General features: G+C 41.9%; 1 protein-coding gene across 1 annotated transcript in view; it reads right to left on the bottom strand.

Annotated features, from left to right (window-relative positions):
• The window catches only part of PGM5 (phosphoglucomutase 5), a 271,097-nt gene that overhangs the window by 213,928 nt on the left and 41,519 nt on the right, over nucleotides 1-15,650 (bottom strand). The window contains exons 3-6 of the mRNA XM_056106927.1: nucleotides 15,353-15,499; nucleotides 6,645-6,770; nucleotides 1,947-2,137; nucleotides 279-433 (exon numbers count right to left, since the gene is read on the bottom strand). Coding sequence (XP_055962902.1) covers nucleotides 279-433; nucleotides 1,947-2,137; nucleotides 6,645-6,770; nucleotides 15,353-15,499 — 619 coding nt within the window. The remainder of the gene's footprint in view (nucleotides 1-278; nucleotides 434-1,946; nucleotides 2,138-6,644; nucleotides 6,771-15,352; nucleotides 15,500-15,650) is intronic.

Below are 15,650 nucleotides of genomic sequence, written 5' to 3'. Positions count from 1 at the left end.
ATGCTATTTTTCTCCTCATTTTAAAGATTAGAATGCTGAAGCCTAGGGATTAAAAAAAAAAAGTCTTCCAAGTCTCCACAACTAATCAGTGGTCAGGTCAAGAATTAAGTTCCTCTGATTCTCCATGTCCCTTCCCAGTTCTCTCTCCCACATCTCCAAGTTCCCAGGCTTCCAACGAGTCCCTAGGGTAGCAGAGGAACATGAGTGACAGCTACAAATGGAGGGGGTCACTGTTCTTGAGGCCTACCATGAAGATTTTCCAGAAACTTTGTGCTTACCTATCCAAGGCAGTGCTGGTGGGCATACTCCTTCCAAACCCACGAACCCCCATCTGACGGAAATACGGAATGCAAGAGAGGTTGGCAGCAATAATGGCCAGGGAATCAGAAGGACTCACGAAGAAGCCATTTTGGCCAAGGATCATATAACGGTCCTGTGAAAAGGAATGCGTGAAAATGGTCAGACAGAGACATCTGCTGACTACAGTCCATTCCCATATTCATCTCAATTTACTTCACTGCCATTCTATATATATAAGCCATCCAAAGCAATTGGGATGAAGCCCTGGAGGGCACAAGAAACGTCCTCCCTCATACAGCCTTGAATATTATAGGGTCTAGGATACTGGCACAAGGAAAGTGTCCCACGAGTTTCACTGTGCACAATTACCTCACAATATACTTAATCCTGACTCTCTCCACACTGCCCACCCCACCCTACTCTGGACCAAAATGGGATCAGGGGTTATTGCTGAAATATCTAGTTTCTAACCATGAGGTCTTGAACAAAACCAGTCACAGATAGAGATTAACGTCAGGAATCCTTTTCCTCGCTTATTTATTTACTTTTGCTTTGGGTACCACATCTGGCAGTACTCAGGACTTACTCCCGGCTCTGTGCTCAGGGATCACTCCGGGATGGGGATCAGGAGACCAGGTGAGGTGCCTGGTATTGAACCCAGTTCAGTCGCACGCAAGTCAAATGCCCTACCCATTGTATATTGCTCTGACCTGGTTTTGTTTTTGAACCACACTTAGACCTGTTCAGAGCTTACCCCTGACTCTGGCACCAGGGATCAATCCTTGATTGCTTGGGGTATCATAGGGGGATCGTAATGGGGATTGAATCAGGATTCAGCTACATGCAAGGCGTTAACCCTTCAACTTGCTCTCCAAAATTCACAAATAATTTTCAAAGAAATGCCTCTTTCTAGCATTATGCTGAACTAGAACTAAGAAAATCTGTGACTCTATAACTGCATTAAGACATATAAGCAGTGCAGAGACAAAGCTTTAAGTGTTATGCATAATAGATTTGTTAATTCTCTAGTTTCTAATGTTTATCTAACTGTATATTAAGAGAGGTTCTAGGAAGTTTTTCATGAGCATTTTTTTTGCTGCATAACTAACTGGCCAGAAGGCAACTTCTCTGTAAGAGAGAAAAGAGCTATCAGTTAACTAGTTTTATCTCCCTACTGAAAACTATCTTCAACAAACTTTTGTTGTATTTAACTAGCTTTCTGTTTAGTTTTCTTTCTCCATTACACTAACTGGTTTCACACTGTCAAGTAAGCTTAATCAAATATTGAATATTAAAATAAACATATAATACAAGGAACAAATGAAAGACTTGGAAAACAAATATTTAGGTATAATTCGCAAGAAAACCAGTAAATCTAGACTCATTCATAAATGTGTTCAAGTCTTGAACTTTTTGCTTTTCGCATCATCTTGTACTTTAGATTTTTGCATTTTCTCCATTTACATTTACCATGCTTTTTTTTGTTTGTTTGATGTTCTGACTATCTCTTTGTGGTAAAATTTCCTGCAGACAATTAGTAATGCAGCAAAAATATCTATGGTGAACATATTTTTTGGGAAAAAAAAGACAAGAAATGAAGAAATGGGTTTTTTTTAAGTCATGAGGCAGAAAACATTCCTACTCACCCCATCGGCATCAAATGCAGCTCCAAACCCATATTCTCCACCTTTCATGGCTTCCAGAAGGGTTGTTGCATATGTCAAGTTTGGGTCAGGTGGCTGCCCTCCAAAGTCTTCCAAGGGAACACAGTTAATTGCAGAATTGGCTGGGGCGCCCAGCTCATCACACAGGACTTTTCTCACATAAGGTCCCATAACTAGAAAAAGATACACAGTAATATTAAATTTTACAGAACACTCAAAGGGTACTTTTTTAGTGGTTAGGACCATGAGAGCAAATTTAATAGCAGAGAATGGAAAATGATAAATTCTATTAGATTTTTCAAAACAACACAGATTAATACTTTTGGGGTATTATTTGTTGAACACTATTTTGGGGGTATTATTTGAGACCACTCTCCGCACACCTGAAGGTACTGGCAGAGGGACAAAGCCACGCGGGTTCCGGGGCCGAGGTCTCCAAGCCTACTCGGATTGGAGTCGAGCATCTTCCACCCAGATCCTCCAAATTCCAGTAGGCGGTGGTCACACCCACCACCTGGCCCCCTGGCGCCGTGTAATCCCATCAATGGCCAAGACTCAGAGACTATAAAATCCAGCTCCCGGAACCACGCAGCCGCATTCGCGGCCACGCAACATCTTATCAGGACATCTTTTATGACATCTTATTATCTCATTCCTACTTTGGACAAACTTACAGGCTATTGAATGTACCCTGCCCACAGGGCAGAGTCTGGCAAACTCCCCGTGGCGTACCAAATATGCCAAATACCAGTAACAATGATGGGTCTCATTCTCCTAAAGAGCCTTGAATATAATCTCACAGCTAGGATGAAAGAGACGTTACTGGGGCCTGCTCGAGGCAATCGATAAATAACAGAATGATGAAATGAAATGAAATGAAATGAAATGAAATTTGTTGAACATCTACTATGTGCCAGTTACTGCTTTAACACAGAAAGTATATATTCCAGTAATCAAGTTTTGTGAAATTCTTCTACAAAACGTGTCTAAATTGTTGCCAGGAAGAAATCAACTACTTATAAAATGACTCATTGTCTGGTGCTTATTACATATTAAAAGCTTTAGCTAAACATATGCAAAAGCACTAAAAGGCTCTAGAACTGTTCCCTGTCTCTGCAATCATTTTCACTATGCCAAGAGTGGTAGTAAACACCGAAAACCACTGAAACTTATAAAACTAAGAATATTTAACAAACTAAATGTTAAGGAACAGTGTTTTCCAGTCCAACACACATGTATGAGAGCTGGAGAGATAGCACAGCAGGTAAGGCCCTCGCGTGGCACATGGTTGACCCCGGTTTCGTTACCCTGCACTAATTACTGTTCCCTGAGCACCACCAATGAGTAGTTCTGAGTGCAGAGCTAGGAGTAAGTCCTGAGAACAGTGAGATATGACCCAAAACAACACAATGCAAAACAAAACAAATAGTCCACACATTTATGGAATATCTTCCATTAAGCTCCCACATTAGTAATGGAGACTGTTTTTTACAAACCACTGTTCCTACATTACTTAATTTAGTATATAATGAGTCACATCTATAGGTAGCACTGTAGCACTGTCCTCCCGTTGTTCATTGATTTGCTCAAGCGGGCACGAGTAACGTCTCACAACAAATTGTGAGACTTGTTGTTACTGTTTTTGTCATATCAAATACACCACGAGTAGCTTGCCAGGCTCTGCTGTGCGGGCAAGATACTCTCGGTAGCTTGCTGAGCTCTCTGAGAGGGGCAGAAGAATCGAACCCAGGTTGACCATGTGCAAGGCAAAGGCCCTACCTACTGTGCTATTGCTCCAGCCCATCAACAGAATAGTTGATAAAAGTGACTACAATCATCAGAAAAGCTCTTACCAATATATATTTATGAAATAATTACGAGAAGGTTAATTTGGGGGTCTGGAACGATAGGGTTGGGCATTTGCCTGGCATTCGGTGAACCTGGGTTCAATCCCTGGCATCCTATATGGTTCCCAGAACACTGCCCGGAGTAACTCCTGAGTGCAGAGCCAGGAGTAATCCCTGAGTATCACCAGATATGACCCAAAAAGACATGAGAGAGAAACAGAGAGAAAGAGAGGGAGGGTTAATTAAAGCTTTTAGAAGAGGCCATATCTGAAGGAACATGAAAGAAGAATAAACATTTGGAGAGGATGTTCCTTAAATGTTAAGAATTATAAAAACAAGGGATCAGAAATTGTAATAAAATATATCATATAGTTGGGACTATCAGACAATCCTATTGACTGAAATATAAAGTTTTCCACTTGTTTTCCACTAGTTCAATACAAAGTTGATTTTGCCTGCCCAAAACCCATTTTCTCTTATGCCACATATTGGGTTTCCTTTGGAAAACAAATGCCTTTCCCATCTTAATTCATGATGGTTTTGCTGTAAACTTGACTCAAGGCCAGGTGGTAATCTAGATCAATCCAATCAGTAGCCTCAATCCCAGATGAAAGTGACTGATTTCAGATCTGGCCCAATAATACAAACAGGGAAATGGAAAGAGAAGCGGTCTTCTCTCTATGTGATAATCCTAAGCAAAATCTAAGGAAAAAAATCTTTCCTAGGGCATATGATGAGTTCAATGGAAAAGAATAAAATAGGCCAGCGGAATACTTTAGAGCAAATTCCATGGTGTGTGTGTCCCTACACCTGAGTTCAAAGAACCCAACAAAATATTTAGTATTGGGTCCAGAGAAATAGTACAGCAAATAGAGAACATGGCATGCAAACAACCTGAGTTCAATCCTCAGCGCCCAATATGATTCCCAGAGCCTGCTAGGAGTGATCCCTGAGCACTGCCAGAAGTAGCCCCCGAAACCAGAAAATGGGGGGGGGTGTCAAAAGGAGTCACTAGAGTAATGACTAGAAAAGATTCCAAGATAACACCAGGCTCAGAAAACAACATAGGCCTTGAGCAGCAATCAGAGGTGTCCAGAACACTGCACAGAATATGTTCCACAGGAATAAATGCACTTAACAAAAACTAAGCAATGAGAAAACAAGAAAAGTACTAATCCTAGTAACAAAGCTGCACTGTAAAGAAAACACGACTATCGTTATTTTGCACTACTCAGCAGTGCTGTGATAATGTAGATACTGAATACTGATCTTACCTAACGGAGGCTATAACTTATAAGAGAATGTGCTTGGATTTAGTGTTCTGAGAGGTGAAACAGAACTACAATTGGGGCCACAGATATAGTTCAATTCACTGGAACACATGCTCTGCATACAGGAAGTCTTAGTCCAGTCCTAAGCACCTCCAGGAGTAACAATAAGCCAGGAGAAGCCCCTGAGCACCACCAGCCATGGTGGGAGTGAGGAAAAGCTATAACAGGAAGTCTTTCTACAGTAGGAAGTTAGTAATGACTAAAACTGGAAAAAAAACAGCACATTCATTGGATTTAGTAATGGGGAGATACACACTAAAACTGAAAACAGTTTTAAAAGACAATTTTTAATACCTCTGGAAACTTGGAAACTGGAGGGAGAAGGGAAGGATTAACTTTTTCATAATGAAATTTGAGTAATTTGATCTTTTGAGCTATGTAAATATGCTGAGATCCGATTTTATTTTAATGACTACAGCTTAACTGTAAGTACCAGAATCTAGCAGACAAAACTCACACTCACTCGTCCGATCTTTGTTTTCATTTGTATCAAAAAGGGAGAAAATGGAGCTGGAGCAATAGCACAGTGGGTAGGGCGTTTGCCTTGCACGTGGCCAACCCAGGTTCGATTCCCAGCATCCCATATGGTCCCCTGAGCACTGCCAGGGCTGATTCCTGAGTGCAGAGCCAGGAGTAACCCCTGTACATCGCCAGGTGTAACCCAAAAAGACAAAAAAGGGAGAAATTGAATGCCCTGCCACAGAGGCAGGGTGGTATGGGGGGGATGGGGTGGGAGGGACACTGGGATCCATGGTGGTAGAAAATGGGCACTGGTGGAGGGATGGGTACTTGATCATTGTATAACTGAAACCCAAGCACAAAAATTTGTAAGTCTACAACTGTACCTCATGGTGTTTCACTAGTAAAAATTTATTTTAAAAAAAGGAGAAACTGGAGCTAGAGTGACAGTACAAGGAGTAGGGTACTGCATTGCTCACAGCCAACTCTAGTTCAATCACAGGAACCCTAAAAGGTTCCCTGAGCAGTGCCAGGAGTAACTGCTGAGTGCAGAGCAAGGAGTAACCTTTGAACATTGCCTGATGTGGCCCCCAAATAAACAAGATAATAATGATAATAATAATAAACAATAGAGAGTGGAACCATCTAAGAACTAACTGGTCTACAGAACTGAGCTTACCATGCCATAGCAGTGAGATGCCCATGGAGGGTCAAGGGGGAGGGGTAGTGTTATGGTAGGAAAGAGGGGAAGGGGGACCCTGAGTGCAATGGTGGGAGGAAATGGGCACTTGGTGAGAAGTGTGATGTTGGAATGTCGTATACGTGAAACTCTATCATTGACAGTATTCTAAACCTATAAATTATGGTGACTACAATATTTGTAAATATTTAAAAAGAGTGAGGGAAACAATTCTAGAGCATTCCAAGTGTCTGAACTTACACATGTGTGAGTATCAACAAGTCTAAACTTCCTTGGAATCTCTGAATCCCAATATGGGTCTTGGTTTCCTTGGTGCCCAGTTGGTAGATGACCAGGCACTCACCTCCATGCATAGCATCAATCCGGATCTTCAGTTGCCCGGGTCCAGTCAGCAAACTCTTGATGGCATTGAAGTCAAAGATGTTCCGAAGGAGGTTAAGATAGATATCCACTGGATCCACTATCTCTACTAAAGATAGGAAAACATTGGGAAACATAAGTGATAATATCCATGAAGCATATTCTCACAATCATTCCCCCAATGCCATGTAACTTCAATCACCATCCCCTCATAACTTCACCCATTTTATGGGAAGTGAAACATTCATTTATAGGAAAAAATTAAAACTTAAGCACAGTCAAGATGACAAAGACATATCAGGTGATCAATGCCTGTAAATAATACTGAGTTATTAGTTCTTTTCAAATGAAAAGTCAACCACTAAAATGAAGTTGTTGAGATAAAACAATGCCCCATTAACCTACCCTCACCTTCTTACTGCCACCTCTTTCTCACAAAATACATACACATTAGGTAAAGGTAAGGTAAAGGCCCTCCCGTTGATCGTCGATTTGCTCGAGCGGGCCCAGTAACGTCTCCATTGGAGACTTTGTTGTTACTGTGTCTGGCATATCGAATACTCTCGGTAGCTGGCCGGGCTCTCCGAGAGGGGCGGAGGAATCGAACTCGGGTCGGCCATGTTGGCCGCTTGTAAGGCGAACGCCCTACCGCTGTGCTATAAGAAAAAAAGGTATTTGGGGGGATGGAGCGATAGCACAGCCGGTAGGGCATTTCCCTTGCACGCAGCCGACCCGGGTTCGATTCCCAGCATCCCATATGGTTCCCCGAGCACCGCCAGGAGTAATTCCTAACTGCATGAGCCAGGAGTAACCCCTGTGCCCCTGTGTATCGCCAGGTGTGACCCAAAAAGCAAAATTTTAAAAAAAGGTATTTTTGTAGGGGCTGAAGAGAGTGCAGTGGGTAGCGGTCTTGCCTTTCATGTGACTGACCCAAGTTCAATAAGTTCAATCCCTGGGATCCCAGATGGTCCCTCTAGTCCCGCCAGGAGTGATCCCTGAACACAGAGCCAAGAGTAAGCCCTGAGCACCAACAAAACAAAACAAAGCCAAAAAAATGGTATCTGACATACCAGTTATCTTTACTATGAGACTGGCCAAAAATTGACATAACTGGTAGAAAACAAATCATGGAGTAACTTGAGCAATGACCCCTATTTTGCCCACTAGATCAAGTATCAGAACTGGCACAAAGAACATATTCTTAAATTTAGATGAAGTGTCATGCACTGCATCCTATTACCAATGGGATACTTAAGGGTTAATGCCAAAACTTGTCATTGGAACAAATGTCCTCCAGTGTTCCGTACAAATCAGTGAGCAGAAATTCAAGTCTTTTCCATTTTGGACAGGTAAATACATAAAAATCCACAATACGTTTGTTTTTCAAACTTGAGCATCAGTACATAATCAATCACCACAAATATTTTTCCTAGAAATAGTAAATAGTTTCCTCTTTAGGCAGTAAGATTAGTTCAGAATCCTGCTGTCTAATTGTGTAGTTAAAATTTGGAACGTAAGTATATTGTTTTTCCACTCTCAAATAAAACCTACCTTGGAGTTGTGAAACCCTTACTAACAATATTACTAATCAAACTTTGATAACTTTCATCAGTTCCAGGTACAAGATTTTCTTTAGTCCAATGGATGATATTTTAATAGATAATGTAAACTACCACTTCATTTCATCAAATATATAGTTAGAAAATATTTTTCTTTGCACCAATATCAACAAAGTACATGTATCAAAGTACAGTTGTAGTTACAGACCAAGAAGATAGTACAGTAGTTGGGGTGCTTGCATGGTCAAGCCAGGTTCAGTCCCTGACAACTTATCTGGTCCCCTGAGCGCTGTGAGGAGTGATCCCTGGCACCATCAGTGTGGTTCGAAACCCATAGATAAGTAAGTACATAAATAAAATCATCATCACCATCACCATCCTCCCGTTGTTCATAGATTTGCACGAGCGGGCCCAGTAACGTCTCCATTTTTGAGACTTGTTACTGTGTTTGGCATATTGAATTCATCACAGGTAGCTTCCCAGGCTTTGCCGTGCGGGTGAGATACTCTTGGTAGCTTGCCGGGCTCTCTGACAGGGGCGGAGGAATTGAACCCAACTCTGCCGGGCTGGCTGTGTGCAAGGCAAACGCCCTACTGTTGTGCTATAGCTCCAGTCCATAAATAAAATAATAGATGTAATTAGGCTAAAGCAATAATGTAGGGGGGTTAAGCTGCATATCCCGCATGCAGTGAACTCCATTTCAATCCCTAGCGACACATGGCCCCTAAGTGTTCATGGGTGCAGCCCTGGAGGCACCCACCCAGTACCAATGGGGTGACCCTGGTAGTTCCTATCACTGCAGGGTGCACATGAAACTGCGAGCCTGGGGAGCTGAGAATTACTGAAAGGTGCCCTTGTGCCTCCTGAGAACTGCATGGGAGACCCTGAAAAGAAAATAATTAATTGGTATAATTACTTTTCTTTTTTTTCTTTTTTTTACTTTTTTTTTACTTTTCTTTTTAAGGCATGTAGATAGCTCATAATCATCTTTTGGATGATAATATTAATATAAAAATAATTCAAAAGTAATTGATATGATCCTAAAGTGCTAGGTTATAACTATGTTTTGCATGTTTTACCATAATTTTTTTTAATCAGGTATCAGGCATATATTCAAGTGGTACAGCACATGTGTTGAGGTCCTAAGCTGGCTCCTTACACACACACTCCCCAAGATCCTGGCTATAGCCCTGCTGACCCCCAAGCACTGTTGGGTGTGGTCAGCATAAAAAGTAGATCATAGTCCAGCGGATAGGGCACTGGCCTTGGATGCAGCTGAACCAGGTTCAATTCGTGGCATCAGTCAGGAATGATTCCTGACTGCAAAGCCAGAAATCAGCCCTGAGGACTACTGGGTGTGCCTCCGCCCCCGTCCCCCGAAACGTAGGTCTATTAAGTAAAAGCTGATATAGAGAATTCATTAAGAGTTTCACATACTCTAGAATACTGGATATTTTGGGCAATCATATTGCTGTTCTTTTGTTCTTGAGCCACTTGCCTATAAAAGCTTATCTAGAGAATTCACTAAGAGTTTCACATACTTGGGGCTGGAGCAATAGCACAGAGGGTAGGGCATTTGCCTTGCACGCGGCCAACCCAGGTTCAATTTCCAACATCCCATATGGTCCCCTGAGCAACTCCAGGAGTGCAGAGTCAGGAGTAACCCCTGTGCATCACCGGGTGTGACCCAAAAGCAAAAAAAAAAAAAGAGTTTCACATACTCTAGAATATTGGATATTTTGGGCAATCATATTGCAAGTCTTTCATTCTTGGAGCCACTTGCCCAAGGATATTTGTCATGTACAAGCAGCACGTCCCATAAATTCAAGCTCTTGGCCATGAGCAATTTTTGTCAAATAACTAATTGGACATAGGAAATTTTGCAGCCAAAAAAGATTAAAAAAGCAAAACTGGTTGTCAGTTTGGCTTCACGTTTTGTTTCAACTGGCACAGTCCTCCAAGTTGTATTTTGCAGAGCTACGATAATTTTTATGATTGGAACTCCAGAATGCATACTATACTAGATAATAGTGAATTGTAAGGACAAGGCATAAGATGGAACATTTAAATGCAGTCAAGATATGTACGTGACACCCTGATAAGGAAAAGGCATATCTGACATCTGTAAAGCAACAGGGGAAGTTTTCACAATTCAATTCAAGTAAACACAAGTTCACTTATGAGTAGGCAATTAGTACTCAGAACCTAGGGTTAACACCTCTCTGAATAAAGGGAAGGAAAACATATTTCATTTTATCCTGCTTAATGTCCCTATTTTATTTCTTCAACTTTATCTTTCTTTTTTTTTTTATTAGTGAAACACCTATGAGGTACAGTTGTAGATTTAAAAATTTTGTGCTTGGGTTTCATTTATACAATGATCAAATACCCATCCCTCCACCAGTGCCCATTTTCCGCCACCATGGATAATATCCCTCCCCCCCACCCCCCCATCCCACCCTGCCACTGTGGCAGGGCATTCCCCCCTGTTCTCTCTCTCCTTTTGGGTGTCGTGGTCTGCAAAAGAGGCATTGAGTGGCAATCATGTTCAGTCCATAGTCTACTTTCAGCATGCATCTCCTCTCCTGGGAGTATCCTCCAAACACCCTTTATTTGGTGCTCCCTTCTCTATCTGAACTGCGCTTTCCCCTAGAATACCCGGCTGGCCTTTAAGCTATGGAGTAATCCTCCTGGTGTTGATCTCAGCTATTCTTGGGTATTAATCTCATATTTTGTTATTTTATATCCCTCAGATGAATGCAATCTTTCTATGTCTATCCCTCTCTTTCTGACTCATTTCGCTTAGCATGATACTTTCCATATTGTACCACTTGTATGTAAATTTCATGACTTCATCTTTTCTAAGAGCTACATAGTACTCCATTGTGTAGATGTACCAACAACTTTATCTTTCTATGAAAAAATTACTTATCATTATACTATGAACTTGCTAATGACAAAGAACAATGGGGCAACTATTTAGAACCATGCTACCTGCTCTATTTTCTACAGCAACAAGAATATTTTTAAGAAGGGTTGATTAAAAAAAAAACAGGAAGGAGGCAAATTAGAATTCAGTGAAAATTGAAAGTTTACATCAAAGAGCCCGAACAACTGACCTTTTACATGAAATACCTAGGACTAATTTGTTTTCAATTAACTCAAGCCTTGCTCAACATTTAAAATGGCAAGTTCACGGCATATAAATCATCTCTAACATTTATCTTCAAATTCTTGGGAGCCAACGAGTACCTCTACCCATTTTCAGGTACCTACTGCATTTTGAAAAACTCATCAAACTACCACTGACTGAGGAATCTGGGTCTGAACCTTGAGTTCACCAAAGATGTGGGTCTCTTAGTCAGGTAGACAAATTGTGAAGATACCCAAAATTAAATGATGCATTTATTAGTAAATGGCTGGAGCGATAGCACAGCGGTAAGGCGTTTGCCTTGCATGCAACCAGCCCGGGCGAGCCAGGTTCAATTCCTCCGCCCCTCTCAGAGAGCCTGGCAAGCTACCGAGAGTATCTCGCCCATACAGCAGAGCCTGGCAAGCTCCCCGTGGCGTATTCGATATGCCAAACACAGTAACAACAAGTCTCAGAAAAATGGAGACATTCCTGGGCCCGCTCCAGCAAATCAATGAACAACAGGAAGACAGTGTTTGTTGTTTGTTTGTTTGTTATTAGTAAATAAATGACATGAATTAAAGTAACTCCTTCCAGACCAACATCCTAGAATAGTCAACATAAGCTACAGGAGGTTTACTTCATGGCTTGAAGGTCAGCCTCACATGCTACGGGAAAGGGCAGCTCAGACAGAGAAGGGAATACAAAGTAAAGGGTTGTGGGAGGATTCTCCCAGGATGGAAGATGCATGCTGAAAGTAGACTATAGGTCGAACATGTTTGCCACTCAATGCCTCTTTTGCAAACCTTAGCAACCAAAAGGAGAGAGAAAACAAAAGGGAATGCCCTGCAACAGAGGTGGCATGGGATGGGGGTCTGGGAGGGGTGGGAGGGTTACTGGGATCATTGGTGGTGGACAATGGGCACTGGTGGAGGGATGGGTACTCGATCATTGTATGACTGAAACCCAAGTACAAAAACTTGTAAGGTCAACAACTGTACCACATGGAGTTTCACTAATAAAAAAATTAAAAAATAAATAAATAAAAAAATAAAGTAACTGCTTCCTAATGGTAAGGTCCAATTTTTATTATTTTATTGCCCAGTTTTTCCAAACAAGTAATCAGGCATATTTTAGTTATTTAAAATATAACCCTTTGTTTTAGTTGTCAAACCATTGTGTGTATATGTTCCCAACTAGATTCATTAAAGCAGACCAATTTTTATAAGTATCATGTGGTTTTCAATTCATTTCAGCAGAATAACTAAGCAAGCAATTGACTCAAAATCTTTCTAGAAAAATATAGGATGCGAGCTCAACATAGTCACCCCTGAACAGCCAAGCTCTTCTCTATAGCTAAAATACTAAGTGATCATAAGCCAGGTATGTCATCTATCTTTTTTTTTTTTTTGCTTTTTGGGTCACACCCAGTGATGCTCAGGGGTTACTCCTGGCTCATGCACTCAGGAATTGCTCCTAGCGGTGCTCAGGGGACCATATGGGGTGCTGGGAATCGAACCTGTGTCGGCCACGTTGGCTGCGTGCAAGGCAAACGCCCTACCCACTGTGCTATCGCTCCAGCCCCATGTCATCTATTTTTAACTTAAATTACACATTTCACACAGCAGAAATGTCATCTGCACTTTGATGTTCATTGCAGCACCATTCACAATAACCAGAATCTGAAAAAAAACCCAGTGCCCAAGAACAGATAACTGAATAAACAAACTATGGTACGTCTACACAATGGAATACTATGCAGCTGTTAGGAAGAATGAAGTCATGAAATTTGCTTATAAATGGGTGGACATGGAGAGTATTGTGTTGAGTGAAATGAATCAGAAGGAGCGGGACAGATATAGAATGACTGCATTTATTTTGGGGATGTATATATATACATATATATATATACATATATATACATATACATATATATATGAGCTGTCCTCACCGGGGCCCCTTGGAGGGGAGCTGTTTGAGATTCCCTCCCCACCCTGACCAGGGCTCCAGCAGCTGAAGACCTCCAGAACCAGCCACCACCATGCTGAGACCACTCTCCACACGCATGAAGGTACTAGCAGAGGAACAAAGGCATGCGGGTCCCAGGGCTAAGATCTCCAAGCCTGCTCGGATCAGGCTGAGCATCCTCCACCCAGATCCTCCATCTTCCACTAGGCAGGGGTCACACCCACCAACTAGCCCCCTGGCGCTGTGCAATCCCATCAACGGCCAAGACACAGAGACTATAAAACCCAGCTCCCGGAAGCGACATTTTATTATCTTATTCTTACTTTGGACAACCTGGCAGGCTACCGAATGTAACCTGCCCACACGGCAGAGTCTGGCAAACTCCCCGTGGCGGACCCAATATGCCAAATACCAGTAACAATGAAGGGTCTCATTCTCCTAACCCTGAAAGAGCCTTGCATATGGCACTTTTTAAAAAATCTCAGGGCTAGGACGAAGGAGACGTTACTGGGGCCTGCTCTAGGCAATCGACAAACAACAGGATGGTCGTGATCGTGATCGTGATACACACACACACACACATATATATATAAATATATATATATTGAGACTAATATCCAAGGTGAGGGTAAACAGGGGCCAGGAGGACAGGCCAGTGGTTGGAAGCTTGCCACAAGGGTGGGGGAGCGGTGGTGAAGGGCACAGGTCAATGGATATACCTGATAACCTTTCATTATCTGTATTGCAAACTCTGAGGCCCAAAAGAGAGAAACAGAAGGAGAGAGAGAAGAAAAGTGCCTGCCGTAATGGAAGGTGGTGGGATGAAGGGGTGGAGGAGGAAGAAGGAAACTCAGACCAGTGGTGGTGTGAAAAGCACATTGGTGAAGGGCTGGGTGTTAGAACATTATATGACTGAAACACAATCATGAACAACTATGTCAATGTGTTTATCACAGTGACAACAAAGTCTCCAATGGAGACGTTACTGGACCCGCTCGAGTAAATCACTGTGATGCAATGAAAAAATAAATGGAAAAATGTAAGAGAAAAAATTCTTTAAATTTAAAAATTGCATGCTTCGGGCTGGAGTGATAGCACAGTAGGTAGGGCGTTTGCCTTGCACACGGCCGACCCGGGTTCGATTCCCAGCATCCCATATGGTCCCCTGAGCACCGCCAGGGGTAACTCCTGAGCCAGGAGTAACCCCTGTGCATCACCGGGTGTGACCCAAAAAGCCAAAAAATTTTTAAAAAATAAAATAGAATAAAAATTACATGCTTCATGCACAACCTCATACTTGCCCTGGGTACTTCCTAAGTCACTGAGGCATCTTCAGGGCCCTTAATAGCTTAGATCCTTAATAGCTTATAGCATTAGGGTTCAAACTCACAATCCTGAAATTGATGAGGAAGTGGTTTCAGCACCAAACCCCTGTTCCAGGACAAGGAATCACAAAAATGGGACTGTCCTTATCACCTCAACACAAGAGGTCAGCAGGGATTGGGGGGGAGGGTGACCTCACAATCACGCATTTTCCACCTTTGAGTCATATTCCAGGTCCCGTGATCTTCTAATTTTTAGTCACTTCCCTGAATCCATTTAGTGTACTGAATTCCTTTGCAAACTCTCCCAATACATGCTTAGCATAAGCAGATAACAAACAATTATACATCAAATCTAAATCCACTGCATAGCCCATTTTCATTGTTTTTCTTAACAAAAATATTTATACCAGCATCTTCATTTTTTTATTAGAAAAATGAAGGTACATTGTGGCAAGTCACAGCTTATTCTTGGAATAAATCCTGAAACTTTGTCTGTGTTGAACATCTCATACGGTGAATACGTTCTAGAACATTGCCAGTTCTAAAGGCTTTGGCTGTTCTCTCTCTGTTCCACTATCAGCTTCCATGTGAATAACAGGAGTCACAGTGGACAGATAATTCAAGAGCGTTCACAGGTCCCTTGTCTGCAGAAACCAGAGTCACTCCCATCCAAAAAGTGATTCTACTTCTTCAGAACATAATCTATTACCTCTAAATGGTTTAAATTTGTTCTCCAGGTCAAATTCTTGCCTTCCTAGTCGAGATAGGTCGATTCGAAGATCAGGACAGATGGCATATTCCTCAATTGTTTTGCTGATCTGATAGATTTTATCTGAGACAACATCCGGTGCAGGACCTAAAATGTGAAAGTAGAGCACTATCAAAAATAAATCTTTTTAAAGGGCTTCATATTTCATTCAGCGCCCTCCTTTGAATGTTAGTTACCTCTTCCTCCACCGGCCAGCAGAAGAAAGATTCATTTGTTCTCTAAACAATGGACAACAGTT

Source organism: Sorex fumeus, unplaced genomic scaffold (assembly GCF_029834395.1).
Source record: "Sorex fumeus unplaced genomic scaffold, SorFum_2.1 ptg000149l, whole genome shotgun sequence".
Taxonomy (NCBI): Eukaryota; Metazoa; Chordata; class Mammalia; order Eulipotyphla; family Soricidae; genus Sorex; species Sorex fumeus.
Note: the sequence above shows the minus strand (reverse complement) of the source record. Positions and strands in the feature narration are given on the sequence as shown.